This window comes from Myxocyprinus asiaticus, chromosome 23, assembly GCF_019703515.2.
Source record: "Myxocyprinus asiaticus isolate MX2 ecotype Aquarium Trade chromosome 23, UBuf_Myxa_2, whole genome shotgun sequence".
Lineage (NCBI taxonomy): Eukaryota > Metazoa > Chordata > Actinopteri > Cypriniformes > Catostomidae > Myxocyprinus > Myxocyprinus asiaticus.
The window spans coordinates 39,545,593-39,562,390 of NC_059366.1; the positions used below are offsets into that span (position 1 = coordinate 39,545,593).

General features: G+C 43.9%; 1 protein-coding gene across 1 annotated transcript in view; it reads right to left on the minus strand.

The window, feature by feature from the left end:
- LOC127414423 (protocadherin-15-like) overlaps window positions 1-16,798 on the minus strand; it is a 254,255-nt gene that overhangs the window by 148,733 nt on the left and 88,724 nt on the right. Inside the window, exons 5-6 of the mRNA XM_051652444.1 lie at window positions 10,800-10,960; window positions 9,589-9,744 (exon numbers count right to left, since the gene is read on the minus strand). Coding sequence (XP_051508404.1) covers window positions 9,589-9,744; window positions 10,800-10,960 — 317 coding nt within the window. The remainder of the gene's footprint in view (window positions 1-9,588; window positions 9,745-10,799; window positions 10,961-16,798) is intronic.

Here is a 16,798-nt window from a genome sequence, read left to right on the forward strand (position 1 = left end):
TATTTATTGCCATGCTTTTTGAATCCCACCAGTCAGTGGTCCTGCTGGTGCTACAGTAAAGGAACCATTAACACCACTGACAAGTTTAAAAGGGACAGTTCACCCAAAAATGAAAATGTTCTTATCATTTACTCACCCTCATGCCATTCCAGATGTGTACGACTTTCAGTATGTCCATTCAATACAAGTGAATGGTGATCACACCTTTGTAGTTCCAGTAATCACATAAAGAAAACATAGAAGTAATCCATAAGAGTGGTTAAATCCATATCTTCAGAAATAATATAATAGGTGTCGGTGAGAAACAGATCAATATTTAAGTCCTTTTTTACTGTAAATCTCCACTTTAACTTTCAATTTCAGATGTGAAAGTGAAACTAAAAAGGCACCAAATGTGACTTTCAAATGTTAAAGTGAAAGAGGAGATTTAGATCTATCTTGAAAAAGGACTTAAATTTTTATCTGTTTCTCACGCATACCAATTTGATATACCTATTCCCATACCAATTATATCGCTTCTGAAGATATGGATTTATCCACTGGAGTCTTATGGATTACTTCTATGTTTCCTTTATGTGATTTTTGGAGCTACAAAGGTCTGATCACCATTCTCAGCTGAGCTATTCTTCTAAAAATCTTAGTTTGTGTTCTGGTGAAGAAAGAAATCAAACATATCTGGGATGGCATGAGGGTGAGTAAATGATGAGAGAATTTTCATTTTTGGGTGAAATATCCCTTTAAGTTGATTTTCAAGATAGAGTAAGGCATTACAAAAACAAAAATGCTACCACTGATCTTTATCACTAATTATAGAGCCACTAAATTATATGTATTTGCTGCAATGGTTTTAAAGTTTTTTTTTTTTTTTTTTTTTTTTCTTCTTCTTCAATCAGAGGAACCATGGCACAGTTCAAGCAGCCATTGTAGCCAAGGAGATTTAAAATGTTTAAAGGGATAGTTCACCCAAGAATGAAAATTCAGACATTATATACTCTTCTCGTGCTGTTATGAACCCCATGACTTTATTTTCTTTATTTATCTATATACCTAGGTTCTGAAGGCATACAATAAGGTTTGGTGAAAAACATCATGGTTACTTGTGTAACCTCCATTCCCTGATGGAGGGAACGAGACGTTGTGTCGATGTAGTGACACTAGGGGTCACTCTTGGGAGCCCGAGACACCTCTGGACTTTGATAAAAGGCCAATGAAAATTGGCGAGTGGTATTTGCATGCCACTCCCCCGGACATACGAGTATAAAAGGAGCTGGTATGCAACCACTCATTCAGGTTTTATGCTGAGGAGCCGATATCAGGTCCGGCCATTTCAGCGGGTAGTTCAGCGTTGTGGCAGGAGGGACACAATGTCTCATTCCCTCCATCAGGGAACAGAGGTTACGCAAGTAACCATGACATTCCCTATCTGTCACTCACTTGACGTTGTGTGGATGTAGTGACAGTAGGGTTCCCTATACGAAACGCCACAATTGGCTGAACTGTGTTATGTGAACTGGCGGTGTATGGTGGGCAGACTACTGTGTGCCTCATAGCCAGCACACCAGGTCAACACGTAACCTCCCCCAACATAGTCATGAGTGTCGAACGGCCCTTTAGGGACAAGTTGACTACCCAAAAGATAGAGACAGGCTTAACCCATTCGTGGCCTCTTTTCCCCTTCTCTTTTTTCACTCCCTAAAAAAGAAGGGGGATTATCCGACTGGGCCGCCAGGTCTAGTCGGGGGGTGTCCCTCCCAAGGGGAAGACACTGCGGAGACCACACCTCGCCCAAAGTGAGGGGGGGATATTTAAGTGGAAGAATACGTCTCATGGTCTTTCCGACCATGTGGAGAGTCTTCAAGGTAGATCCTACCCAATGGGGGAGGAGTTACTACAAACATGGAGACTGGGGCAGAGGAGCTCTGCCCAAGGAAGACGCAGTTTGCCAACAGGGAAATGAACTAGCAGAAGATATATATTGCATGGGGTTAGCCTTACAGGGAACTGCCACATGCGGAGCACCTAACCCAGAACAGGACTCTTAGTTAGCACATGCACTAGGCTGGCAGCGAGTCTCTCCGAAAACTCGACTGCCACAGGGCTCGGAGGAAGTCAACCAGGGAACAAAGTTTATGAACACTACTGGGAATTAATGGCGCATGTCTTCAGCTCCAAGGGAGGTGGAAGGCGCTATGTGCAAGCGATACACCCGGCCAGCTATCACTAGCTTATCCACTTGTGTTGCGTGCCACTACCTGGGACAAAACCGGTTCCACCCGGAGGTTGTAGAACCTTGCAAAGGTGTTGGGTGTTGGGTGTTGCAACTTGAAGTGCTGCTGACTCCAGAGGAGGAGATGGCGGGCGAGTTGTGACATAAAATGAGAGCACAGACCGCCTTGGCGGTTGTCATATGCTACCATTGCCGTGCTGTCTGTCCGAACTAACACGTGCTTGCCCTGGATCAACGGCCAGAACCTCCGCAGGGTTAGCAGAATTGTCAACAACTCGAGGCAGTTGATGTGCCAATGCAGTCGTCGGCCCGTCCAGAGGCCGGTGGCTGCGTGCCCATTGCAAACAGCGCCCCAGCCTGTTTTGGAGGCATCTGTTGTGACCACGACACGCCTGGAGACCAGTTCTAGAGGAACACCTGCTCATAGAAATGAGAGGTCGGTCCAAGGGCTGAAAAGATGGTGACAGACCGGCGTGATGTCCACGCGATGTGTCCCGTGGCACCATGCCCATCTCGGGACTCGAGTATGGAGCCAGTGCTGAAGCGGCCTCATATGCATCAACCCGAGCGGGGTGGCCACTGCCAAAGATGCCATATGCCCCAGGAGACTCTGAAAAAGTTTCAGTGGAACTGCTGTTTTCTGTTTGAACGCCTTCAAACAGGCCAGCACCGACTGGGCGCACTTGTTCGTAAGGCGTGCCATCAAGGAGACTGAGTCCAACTCCAATCCGAGAAAAGAGATGCTCTGAATTGGGAGGAGCTTGCTCTTTTTCCAGTTGACCCGAAGCCATAGTCGGCTGAGGTGTGAGAGCACCAGGTCCCTGTGTGCGCACAACATGTCTCGAGAGTGAGCTAGGATTAGCCAGTCATCGAGATAGTTGAGAATGCGAATGCCCACTTCCCTTAACGGGGCAAGGGCAGCCTCTGCGACCTTTGTAAAGATGCGAGGGGACAGGGACAGGCCGAAAGGGAGGACTTTGTACTGATACGCCTGACCCTCGGACGCAAACCGCAGGAAGTGTCTGTGTCGAGGAAGGATCAAGACGTGGAAGTACGCATCCTGCAGGTCTACCGCCATGAACCAATCTTGATGCCGGACACTCGCCAGAATGCGTTTTTGCGTCAGCATCTTGAATGGGAGTCTGTGTAAAGCCTAGTTCAATACTCACAAGTCCAAGATTGGCCGCAACCCACCGCCTTTTTTCAGTATGAAAAAAACCCCTTCTTCATCTCGGCTGGAGGGACAGGTTCTATCGCGCCCTTCCATAGGAGGGTAGCAATCTCCACGCAAGGTAGCAGCGTTTTCGTCCTTCACCAAGGTGAAGTGGACACCGCTGAACCTGGGTGGATGCCCGGTGAAGTGAATTGCATAGCCGAGTCGGACGGTGAGGACCAGCCCTCGAGATGGATTGGAAAGCGCAAGCCATGCGTCCAAGTTCCGCGCAAGGGGGACCAAAGGGACAACATCATCGGACATACCGGCAGGTGGGGCCTCGCAGCGGGGAGGAGCTCGAGGAGCCACACCACGTCATGGTGTGCTGAGTCTAAGGACATCGAAGCACTTACCTGGCTCCTAGTGACCACACCCGGAACAGCCTGGGACGGGGGAGGAAGAGGCCTGTCCTCGTGACCCGAGGAGACTGTCACATCAGGGGCGGATTTGTGCCACAGCTGGGCGCTCAGGGGCGGGAGACCGCTGCTGGAGCGCCAAACCTGCCAAATAGAGTGGTGGATGGTGGTCGTGATGATGGCCGTGCACACTGGATACGTGACCCAGGGAACAAGGAAACTGCTCTTGCTGAGCTCTTGAGTACTGCAGCCACTTGGGCATGCAGCACAATTAAATGCAAAAGGTAACAAAAAGATGGAGAGATCTGCTTACCAGCTCCAGAACAGCGGGTTTCATTGTCCCTGGGTCGCCCATCTCAAGGGCGCTTTGAAGCATTTCACAGGTTCTGGGTGGCCGCGAGACGGGTGGCGTCTGCTTCCTGCGGTGGGCTCCACACCGGGGCCGGGCTGAAGGGACGGGCTGTGGCGGAGCCGGTGCAGTCACCGCAGGGGGACGCCCTTGGCAATGAGTAGACGGGGTGTGGGATCTTGAGCCGTGCCGGGGCAGGATATGCCGGCTAGCATCTGTCTACTGCTCCACCGTCGAGAACTGCTGGGCAAAGTCCTTGACGGTGTCGCCGAATAGGCTAACCTGGGAGATGGGGGCAGCAAGGAATCGTGTCCTGTCGGCCTCACCCATCTCGACCAGGTTGAGCCAATGTTGCCGCTCCTGGACCACTAATGTGGACATCGTCTGCCAGAGAGACCGCGCCGTGACCTCCGTCGCTCGGAGAGCAAGGTCAGTCACCAAGCGCGGTTCCTGCATCAATCCCGGGATGGAACTACCCTCGTGCAGTTCCTTTAGCACCTTGGCGGGCTTGCAGGAGAGCCATGGCATGCAGGGCGGAGGTGGCTTGCCCAGCGGCACCGTAGGCCTTGGCCATCAGAGACGACGTAAACCTACAGGCCTTGGATGGGGCCTTTATCCACCAGGGGATTGCCGAATAGCCCTTGGCCGCCCCACCATCGAGGGTAGTGAGGGCGGGGAAGCTGAAAATATCGGGACCGGGCAGTAAAAAGTGCCTCCCACGACCTTGTCAGCTCTTCATGCACTTCCGGGAAGAAAGGAACAGGGGCGGGGCGTGGCTTTGAGCGGCGCCACGAGCCCAGGAACCAATCACCGAGCCACGAGGGTTCAGGGAAGAGCAGAGGATTCTACTCTAGCCGACGCTCGCGGCTGCCCGGGAAAGCATGTCGTCATCTCCGCATCAGCCTGTGACTGGGCAATCGTCCCCGAAGGAAGGAGCCCAGCTGAGGCTTCCGACTGGACGAGCCCGCTCTCTGATGCTGCGCTCGAGAGCTCATCACTTTCGCAGGCTCCGAATAAGAGGTCGAACTCGCTGTGAGACGAGCCGGTGGACTCATCCGGAAGCCCGATCGGGGAAGACGAGCGTGCTGGGGAATGGGAGGTCCGCGGGGGATACCAGGCGGAGGCGGACCCATTGGGGTCCCCAAATCGCCCCCATTGCTGGCCGCGCTGGCCTCATACCCGTGGGTAAGAGGACCGAGGCGGGGAGCCTCTGGGGTGGCTTGCTTTCTTACAAAGGCGAGCCGCGACCGCTACGTTGCCATGGACATGTCCTCGCAATGAGAACATGACCATCCACGAACGCTGTCTCCGCATGAGCAGTGCCCAGACACGAAAGACAGTGATCATGACCATCAGAAGGCGAGAGATAACGAGCGCAACCAGGAATAACACACAATCGGAATAGCATCTTTAGAAAGACGTGTCTTTAAAAAGACGTTCCGTGTGTGCCGCTGTTCTAGAGAAATATACTCTTTTAGAGAAATATACTCTTTTATTTCTGCCGAAATGCCCAGGGGCTTTCTCTGCATTGCACCAGTGCAGAGGGGGGAGAAGCCGCTGAAATGCGCCGTCAGATCCAGCAGAGGTGAATGAACAGTCGTGGGAATTCAGCTCAGTGAGCATGACCGTTCGGCTCCGAAGAGAAAATCTGAATGAGTGGTTGCATACCAGCTCCTTTTATACCCGTATGTCTGGGAGAGTGGCATACAAATACCACTCGCCAATTTTCATTGGCCTTTTATCAAAGACCAGAGGTGTCTCGGGCTCCCAAGAGTGACCCCTAGTGTCACTACATCGACACAACATCGAGTAAGTGACATATAGGGAACTAACCTTAATCTAATTTATCATCACCGACTGTTGCTCTATTGCTGGATGAGAGCAGCACTTCACACAGCCCCCACTCGTAAGATAGAGTGTTCAAGAATTCGGTTTGTTTGCTAAAACCGGACCACCTCAGAGATATTCACAACAGTGTTGTTAGCAGAGTGCAATGTTTGGGTAGGCATTTTGATCTTTAGGGAGGGCGATGTTTCAGGGGTTGGGGAGAGGGGGGTGTATGACATGCAAGAAAGTGGTAGCTCATTCAAGAAAAGAATAATCTGCTTCAAACAATACTCTTAAATTTATTTCAAAGATTCAGTGCCATAAACTTTGGAAGCTTTGGCAAATAAACAAAGTCTTAGACAGGTTCTTCCTCAGAGGTGCTCACTGTAGCAGCCTGACAACTTCTAAACAAAACTTACATTTCCTTGAAACTTCTTTGTATTATTTATTATATTTTGTGTTTTACAAGTATAGCAACTAACAAACAGGAGTGAAATATAAATAACAAATCACCTTTTAATTAAACCAATATCCATAGCACATTTTTATATATTCACATATTTATTTATTTATTTGTCAGGGACAATATATATTAATCAAACATCTCATTGATGTAAATGTGCCAGATTTAGCCAAAATGGCTTAATTTCATCTGCTGTCCCTGGGCAGGTTGATGTCAAAGTGCAAAATTAAACTCAATCATTATTTAACAATCACCAAAACAATCAAATTTGCCAAATTAAGTTTAACTGTTTTTATAACTTTTTTCACGTTTTTAAAAGAAAGTTGTGACTCAATTATGATTCCCAAATATTTAAGTTCCTGTACTACATTAAGCTTCTGTCCAAGGACACATACTTTTGGTTTAGTGTCACAATCTGCCATTTTTGTAAAGAACATACAGTCAGTTTTTGTTACATTTAGATGTAGACACGATTCAGCCAACCATTGTGAAACATGAATTATTGCAGATAATATTTCCTGTGCAGCTTGTTGCTTTTTTTTGCATGTACACACTGTAGATAACAGCTTTATCTGCATACATTTGACAAATAACACCAGGAGGACAGACATCTCATTATTACTATTAATATTCATTTAAAAATAAATTAAAGTAATTTCTAAAACTCCAATACAACACATAATGTAGGATTAATCTCTTATTCCATGCTTTGTAAAAAAATCAAATAAAATAAATCTTTGATTTTTAATAAAAGTTATACTTGTATTAACATACTCACTGTAATGGCTTATACTGTAAATAGACCACCAGAAATCCCTTATCTGTCGACCACTAATTGCCAATATTGTCTATTAGAGGAACACATCCCACTGTTCTCAATCTCTGAAACATGCTGAATTCAGTGTCTCTGAGTCAAACGCTCACCACTCTCAAAAATTGTCTGCTAGAAGTCAAGCATCCAGATGTTTATAGACTTTCAGGGCAAAAGAATAATATCCTGCATTTTAAGCGATTGCCTCTCAGTTTCTGCCGTTCTCTTTTTAGTGTGCAGTTCATAAAATGTGGTTTGCGTATATATGCACGGTCGCGCGACTGCAGCACACAGCACAAAGGGAACATTACCTCGATCCTGAAAGTGCATCCATGTTCATGTGCTAAATTTTGAGCGCTCGAGATTTTGCAATAGCAAAATAAGACTCAATTAGCATGCTCTCTGTTGCAATGTTCTTAATAGGCATTATTTGTGGATTTCCCAAGCGGCAGAGATGAAACTAAACGGTCAAAACTGTCGCACTGCACAGCCCTGCTTTTGTTTTGCCATCCATCAATCCAACTATTTTGGGTGGGCAAACAAACTTTCAGGATAGGGCAAATGGACAAATTTATTAACATTTTTGGGTAATGACAAACAAATCGTTTAACTGGAATTTTTAATCATTTGAAACTGACAACTTAAACTAATTCACAGAAATTAATTGAAGTTACCAACTTTTACAACATTTTTGTAATAGAAGTTTAAACTCAAGAAATGAACTTTGCCAAAACGATTTCGATTTTTAGACTTCTTTCAAGTAAAGTCACAGTCTTAGAGGAATTAATCAAATATAACACATGTTAGCTGTTAAACATCTCTCTCACACACATACAGAACAGTATCAGTCTGCACTGCCTCTGGGGATTTTCCAAAGAATAAACTGTCCAAAAAAAAAAAAGAAAAGCTCAACCACCCAGAAACCCCAAGAACCGTGTCTGGGGGTCGCACACTGGGTCACATGATCATGTCCGTCCACAAATGCAAATTAAATCTGATACTCTCCTCTTACTGTTCCTCATCACATACATCTCTGCATGTACAGGAGGGCAAGTAAAGGGAAATGACTGCATATTTGACTTCAAGGAGAGGAGAGACAGATTGACAACCATAAAGAAGCCAACCTTTTACACGCTCTCAACACATACGTACATGGAAGACATTCAAACATTTACCAAATAAATGAAAGCCATTACAGCTTAAAATTGTCATGGCTGAATTTGTGGAAAGTAGGTTCAAGTTTGTGTGCATGTGTGTGGATAATGTTGAGTAGAAATTTGAGCCGAGGCCAAAGAGTGAAGATTTAAGATCTGAATATCAGATGGAGTATGCCAGTGGACTATACAGTGACTTAATATGCGTCAGCCCTTCTCGCTCTCTGTTCATTCTGCAAAGTTTAAAGACTCCATGAAATTGTTTGAAGTGGGCATTTTTATTTCCTGAATTGATGCATTTTGAAAGAGATCATTGGGGCGAGACACATTGAAGAACTTGTATTTTTTTTTAAAAGCCAGTAGGCTTTAGTTTACGTCATTGCCGTGGAATATGATTTGCTACTTGCTATTGCTTGCCGTCAGTGGCAGGTGGTATTGAGGGGAGGGGCATTCTCATTCTAGAGAGTTTTTAATTGGACAAAAATTTGGAGTCATTAATATTTTTGGTTACTTTTCCTAGAAGAGAAAGACTGTAAATTTTTAAAAAAGAAATGTCTTAAAAGTATATATATATATATATATATATATATATATATATATATATATATATATATATATATATATACAAAATTCTTTTTTTTTTTTTTTTTTTTTTGGCAACTTTGAGGGGTACGCTAATATACAAATGGTCTCAAAGCTAACAGACATGGACTAAAAGCCACAAATCTCTACTTTTGATTTGATGGGGTGTTTAAGAAAAATAGTTTACCAGCATTGGCATTTTAATTCAATTAAAGGCCATGGTAACGCTGATACTTCATCTCGAGTGGCTGAACAGCAGAGAGAGGACTTTCAGACCTTGAAATGGAAACTAGCCTACTATTTAATACATACTGCATGTCAGCTATTTTTTTTTAAATAGTATGTGAAACACTACGTATTAAGCAAATATTAACATTGCAAACAGTACTATACTACATTGCCGTCACATGATACCATTACGATGCATGTTTAATATAGCAAGTGGCATCCCTTTATCTTGAAAATGAAGGTATAGTAATATGCATATTTAGGCATATAAGTCTGTGTAAAACATTTTGTCAGTCCAATCAAATAATGAGTCATTGCAGAGATGTTAAAAATCACAGATGTAATTATAGTGTTAAACACTATGCACAGTATACTCACCTCATTAACTGATACATAGTAACCAGGCTGCTGGAAACGAGGCATGTTGTCATTTCTGTCCCTCACCACTATCCGTACTTCATGCAAAATAATTGCCCCCACCAGCTCATTGGTGCACTGAACCTGAACAACGATACTGGTGATGGAACTAGGCGGCTGGAAAAGAGAACATATACAGAAAACTTTATTAAATATAGGTAAATAATACATTTGTAGGGCTAAAACATTAGGCAATAGTTATTAGACAGTAAAAGTGAACACATTTATTTTTAGAGTTTCCTAGGAAACTACAATTAAGGAAACTATCTCCAGTTTACATATAGTTTATAGTTTTTTTTTTTTTTTTTAGCAGCAAACAAACTGATTCCTTGTCAGATTTAACCTGGCAATACATCTCATATGTGTTACAATCATATTTTTAAAATCTATGGCAAGTTGTGTAGCCCACCAACCACGTTAGGGAATCCAACAGTAGGAATGCCCACTAAGAACAACAATACAGCCCCTCGGCGATCTCCAGCGATTAAATCACTGTATGTGTGAACGCCCCATGATGTGTGACAATGAAACAAGGCAAACAGGATTAGTGTCAAGGCTGCTCTTTCTCACTCTCTGTGTGTCTCTTTCTCTCTCTCTCGTGGATAAATAAAGGTGTTTGGACTCAAGTGCTCAGCGCAAAACAAACAGCCAAGCTCTTGAGTAAAGTGGCTGAATCCCACACAGCCGCTTGAAGAGGAGGAAGAGTACGAGAAGGAGAATTTCTCCTCTAATCATGATCCAATTGTGTCATTAAAGGTCTGTTTTACCTTCGCTGACAGTAAAGGGTAAAGCCTCTTGCATTGAGGGAAGTGTTGAGAGGGTTTCTTCCATGCCAGTGGACACCTAAAGAGTTTTTTTTTTATGCACCTTATAAAACGTCTCTTTTAAGATGTATGAAATCATCTGACATTCCTATAAACTCCATCCAGTTTGCATCTGTGATTACTGTCAATACATAAACTGCAGTCATAAACTCATATGGCAGTGATTATCCATTACCGTGACACGTGTTGGTGCTCTCACTAAATGGGACAGAATTTATTTTCAAGCTTTTGTTTGTCTTACAGGAACCAGGCAGACTACCATAAAAATATATACTGTATACTCTAGCTTTCTGTGTGTGTCAGCCAAAGGACCGCAGCAACAATATGTTACATTTGACGTTTACTCACGTCTCGGTCGAGCACTCGTCCAGTGCTGTTGAGATACAGTCTTTGCAGTACAGGATCAAGGATAACCCAGTAATCATAGTTGTCCAGTAGCGTCAAAGAGATGGTTCTGTATGGATCCTGAGCACGACCGTTGATCTGCATGTTTTCCACCAGAACTGTACCTGAGAAAGACACAAACCAAAACAGTTTTGAAATCTCACCTCAAATATACAAAATAAATAAATAAACTAGATGTAACTAAACTATTTATAATAATAATAATCACAGTAGTAGTATAAGATGTATAATAATAATAACAATACTACTACTTATTATTATTATTATTATTATTATTATTATTATTATTATTATATTTGAACTTATATGAGTATTTCCTGATATGAAAAATAATGTTATTTAAAGGTTAAGGCTGTAAATTCCAATAAAAATTCTTACATTAATTACAAAATAATTCATATTAATCATATTTATATCAATATTTGCTGAGAAAAGCCTCTGGAGTGAAGGAATTTGTTTTGGTTTACAGGAGCTCTGAGCACTTATAACCCATTATTTATAAAAAAAGATAACAAGAATTAATAAAAACAGTTGCCATATGGGCTGGTTTGATTATTTCTGTAACTGCTGATTTCCTGGGATTTTCACACACAACAGTCTCTAGAATTTACTCAGAATGGTGCCCGTCTGGAGAGAGAGAAAGCGGTAAGGGCACTTACACCTGAGCTAAATTATGTACGAGATCAATGCCCGGTGATGGAGCTGGGGACGGTGGACACCCCACAGGCTGCCCCCGACCGAGCCGGAGTGTACCGGATACCGGTAAGAATCAAAGGGTGTACTCACCAAGCATTGCTGGACACAGGTTGAAATCAAACCACGGTCCACCAATGCTTGGTTCAACACGAGGCTTTGGGCACAGCTAAAACGGTGAGGGTGAGGTGTGTGCATGGGGATATTCACAAATACCCTATGGTGACCCTGGTGTTCAAATTTCGGGGTACAAAACATAGAGTGGAGGCCACGGTTAGTTCCCGCCTCACCCATCCGCTGATTTTGGGGACTAATTGGCTTGAATTTAGAAATGTATTAAAGGGAATATGCGCGGATGGTCCTGCACAAGAGCGATGAGATGTGAAATGTGCGATGCTCTGGCAGGGGAGGCGGAGCCAGGGCATTCTTCGTCTGCTCCACGTCACAATGACGTGAGGGGAGGAGAGGCTGCAGCCCCTCCCGTCCTCGGGAGATTTCCCGAAGGGGATTTCCCTTTAGAGCAGTCATGAGACGGAACCCTCAAGCACGTCTTTGACCAAGTGAGAGTGATCGATGATCAACAACTCCAGCCGGGTGTCACCCTTTCATATCCTTATTTCGCAATTAAATCCCATGGCGGGTCATCTAGGGGAAAGGAAAACACTGAACCGTCTAATAGCCCGTTTTTATTGGCCGGGCACTGGCGGCGATGTCCGCAGGTGGTGTGCGGCATGCCGCGAATGTCAGCTGGAGAATCCACCAGCCACCCCAAAAGCGCCATTGCACCCCCTTCCGCTGATCGAGGTCCCCTTCGAGAGAACTGGAATGGACCTCGTCGGGCCATTAGAGCAGTCAGCACGCGGACATCACTTTGTATTGGTCCTAGTGGACTATGCAACGCGATATCCGGAAGCCGTGCCTCTTCGCAGCATCTCAGCACGCAGTGTTGCGGAGGCACATTCAGTTAACAGTGACAGAGAGCAGAAAACTTGCAAATAACCAGTGATGACAGAGCTCATGATAAAAGGTTAAATGATTGGTATCAGCCGATCAGATGAAACGAAAATTGGTGATCGTACTGGAAAGAAAAAAAAATCCTGATCAGAGCATCTCTCTAATTTTCAAGTAGACTGGGTTCCAAAAAAAAATGATAATAAATAGTGGGCTATGACCATATCACAAAGTGGACATATTTGACAGGTAGCCTACAATTTGAATACGATGAAGACGTTTATGTATTTATTTGTTTGTGGCTGAAGTGAAAAGATTGAAAGTTTGTTTCGATTTTAAGAGGAAAGGGAAGAATAGCCTACGTTTTTTTTTTTTTTACTGGCAGAAAAACATGGGCAAAACTTTACCAAATTTTGGTTAAAGGGGTCATGAAATGGGAAATAAAAATGTCCTTGATATTTAGACATTTAAGAGGTAACTGTAATATAAAAATATACTGTACATTTCAGAACTTAAAACTTCCTTCCCAGTGTAAAATTAGCATTTATAGTTCCCACCCTGCTGAAACATCTAAAAAAAAAACTTTTGAAAACTGTGTGTTCGTGACATCACGAGACATTGCTCAGTTGTATTTACATGCCACACAACATGTGCCATTGCACCTTTGGCCCGTCCACTGCTACTCAGTTCATATTGTAAACAGAAAGAGTGAGAGACAGACCTAGTGTTACCAACATCTGGACTATTTTGAAGTTTTTTGTGCATATAACATGCATTACACGGATGTCTTATACCGCTGTCACGTTTATCGCGCCGCTTTAAAAGATGCAATGTCAGTTACTCGGAGCTCAGAAAAGGAGACTCAGTTCAGCTTCATTTAGCTGATCCGTGTCTTGCTGTTCTTGTGCCCCTCTTCGCAATTGTTTTTTTATTTTTTTCCATTTTTTATTTTTTTTGGTGTATGTAAACAAACACTAGCCGGACGTCTTTGACAGTTTGGATGTGTTTCTGGTGATCTGCACCTCAGTGCACTATTTATGTGCATCATGTTTTACTGTGCTATGGACTGTGTATGTGTGGCTAACATCAGTGTGGACTGCTTGTGAACCAGTCATAATACGATTCAAGCTTTGCAAAGGAACTGTTCTTGAAGAATAGGGCAGTTACAAATACTTGGACTTGACAGCAAAACCATGAGTAAACAGTTTAATTCATGAATATTTCAAATGTCAAGACTGTTTGATAGTTATGGTGCTGATGTGCTTGAGTGAAGTTTAAAATATTTGGATGCAATGTGTTGGATGTGTGTTGTGTGTAAACCCTGAAATTTAGTTTTATGTTACGGTGAGCTTGTTTATTCACTTTCGATTGAGTTTCAAATATGGCTGAATCTGAGGGGCTGCACGATGTTAGCAAATCAGAATAGTGGCCGTTTACATTGAAGTTTAAAGGAGACGCTGAGGCCAAAACCGAGCTTTACAGTCAGAACGCCAAAGACAGGGTGGAAAATGATCATTTATTACTAAACTATGACCATTTTAGTGCAAAAAACTTTAATGACATTGTCAGTGGACCTCAGGAAAGATAATAAAATTATTTTTTTAAAAAAGCATTTCATGATCCCTTTAAAAGGAATCACTTACTAGTGCATCATATCACAGTTCAAATCACAATCGCAATTGCAATATGAATTTTTGTCCAAATCAATTTTTGGGTGAACTATGCTTTTAATATAAAAGGATTTAATGAACTGAGGTCTTAAAAGCAACCTGTGTTTGTGTGTAAATTCTGTTGGATTAGTTTTAATTCTGTTGGATTTGTCAGGAAAAAAGAACACATGGATGACACACTACAGCAGTGCAGAGAGGAAAATTGCTCTTCTGAAACACGTCTTTACCTCACAGTGGAGAAAATCAAATGCTATTAAGGGGGATCTCACACCAGGCACTGCAGAGACTCAAGGGACAGATGTGTTCTCTCCACACACACAATCCCTGACAGATTCTCAGAAACCTTTTCACACCCATAACCAAGTGTGAGCTTGTGGTCTATTCGTAAATGACCAGCTGCCTGACGAACGACATCATTAGCGGTGTTTGCAAGAGCAGGCATCACTATTACTATAGCTAATATTTAGAGTTAGGCAAGGCCGTAACTGTCTTGAACATTGAGGGGGACCAAACCATTTTGGGGGTGGGGTGTCACGGGTGTTGAGGTCACAAATATAATGGTCCTCTTTGGTCCTTTAATATAGTAAAGGTGCTGAATGCAATAATTTTCTGAATAAGGGCTTGAAATGTGATAAATCCTAACGCTGCTCTTTTCCATACAAAAACAGTTCACATTGACCAATGCTGTCAAGGTCCAAAGAGGAAAAAAAAAAAAAAAGAATTATTAAAATTCCATAAAAGTGGTCCATAAAACACACAGCTGTTGTGTTGTATGGACACAATTTTTTAATTTTAAAATTGATTTTAAATTATTACCTAATAATATTTGCATTAAGAATATATGTGTAACGTGTTGACTGCTGACAATGATGGCAATGACGAAGACGTGAAGATGAAGAACCCAAGTGCAGTTTATTATATAAGTGAAATCCAAAAACCCTAACCATAAACGTGATCTAACAAAAACATAAACTAGACTTGACTACAAAACAACATTCACATTCAATACTGGACAACTAGACAATGCAAACATGAGGGCTTAAATACAAGACATGGGAGAACATAAACCAATGAACAAACAGAACTCATAACAAGCTAATTACACAATAAACCAATGAAAACATGACACATGAACATGGAGGGAAAACAGAAATCACATGACAAGGGAAACAGGAACACATGACATGAAACAGGAACTAGAATTTCAAAATAAAAGACATGAATCAACAGAATACACATGACATATCCCCCCCAGTAAGGGGTGGCTCCTGACACCCCAACACATAAACAAAACACGTAAAACATGACATAAATTCAAAGTTCTGTAGGGAGCGGGGGGGGGGGGGGGGTCTTGAGGCATGGGGCGTGACGTGGCGAGAAAGGGCGAGGGGCATGGGACCAAGGCAAAGTCCGTGGGGGGTGGAGCCATGAGAGGCTCGAGGGGAGGAGCCATGGAAGGCGGAGCCGTGAGAGGCTCGAGGGGCGGAGCCATGGAACATGGTGCCCGGAGAGTAGCCAAAGACTCGAAGGGCCAGGGTGGAGCCGATGGCAGGGAGGACCAAGGCGGTGCTGGAGGCTCGGAGGAGCAAGGCGGAGCTGAGGGATTGGAAGACTGAGGTGGAGCCGGTGGGACTGAGGACCAAGGTGGAGCCGTAGGGAAGGAGGTCCCCAGTGAAGCTGACAGATCGGAGGGACGAGGCGCAGCCAGAGGATCAGAGAGCCAAAGCAGAGCCAGGTGACCGACAGACCAAGGAGGAGCCGGAGGGACGAGGGACCCCGGCACAGCCGACAGGCTGAAGGACCGTAGTGGAGCCGAGGGAATGCCGAGCTGAGGCAAACGTGGAACTCTGGCTCGGCAGCGGCCATGACGTGGAACTCTGGCTCGGCATCCGCCTCCCCTACAGTGAACGGGGAACCAATGAACCGTAGGGCGAGGTCGATATATTGAGCCAGGCTGAGGGAACTGCGACCACCAGTCATCAAAAAAGAAATGGACTCATTTAGTCCAAATCTAAAACAGTCTTTGAGGGCAACCTCGTTAAAGTCTACCTGGCTGGCTAGACCGCAGAAGTCCTCAACATAGTCCTCCAGGGGACGATTCCCCTGACGTAGGCGCAGAAGTAAAACTGCTGGGTTCATGGTTGGTCAAGTATTCTGTAACGATGTAGCCTGGAGCAATGATGAAGATGAAGACGATGATGAAGATGAGAACCCAAGTGCAGTTTATTTACAAACATGAACACCAATAACCCTGACTACAAAACTGAACATGGGCTTGACTACGGCTTGACTACGGCTTGACTACGGCTTGACTACGGCTTGACTACGGCTTGACTACGGCTTGACTACGGCTTGACTACGGCTTGACTACGGCTTGACTACGGCTTGACTACGGCTTGACTACGGCTTGACTACGGCTTGACTACGGCTTGACAAACACATACCATCACATTCAATACTAGACAACTAGACAATGCAAACATGAGGGCTTAAATACAAGACATGGGAGAACATAAACCAATGAACAAACAGAACTCATAACAAGCTAATTACACAATAAACCAATGAAAACATGACACATGAACATGGAGGGAAAACAGAAATCACATGACAAGGGAAACAGGAACA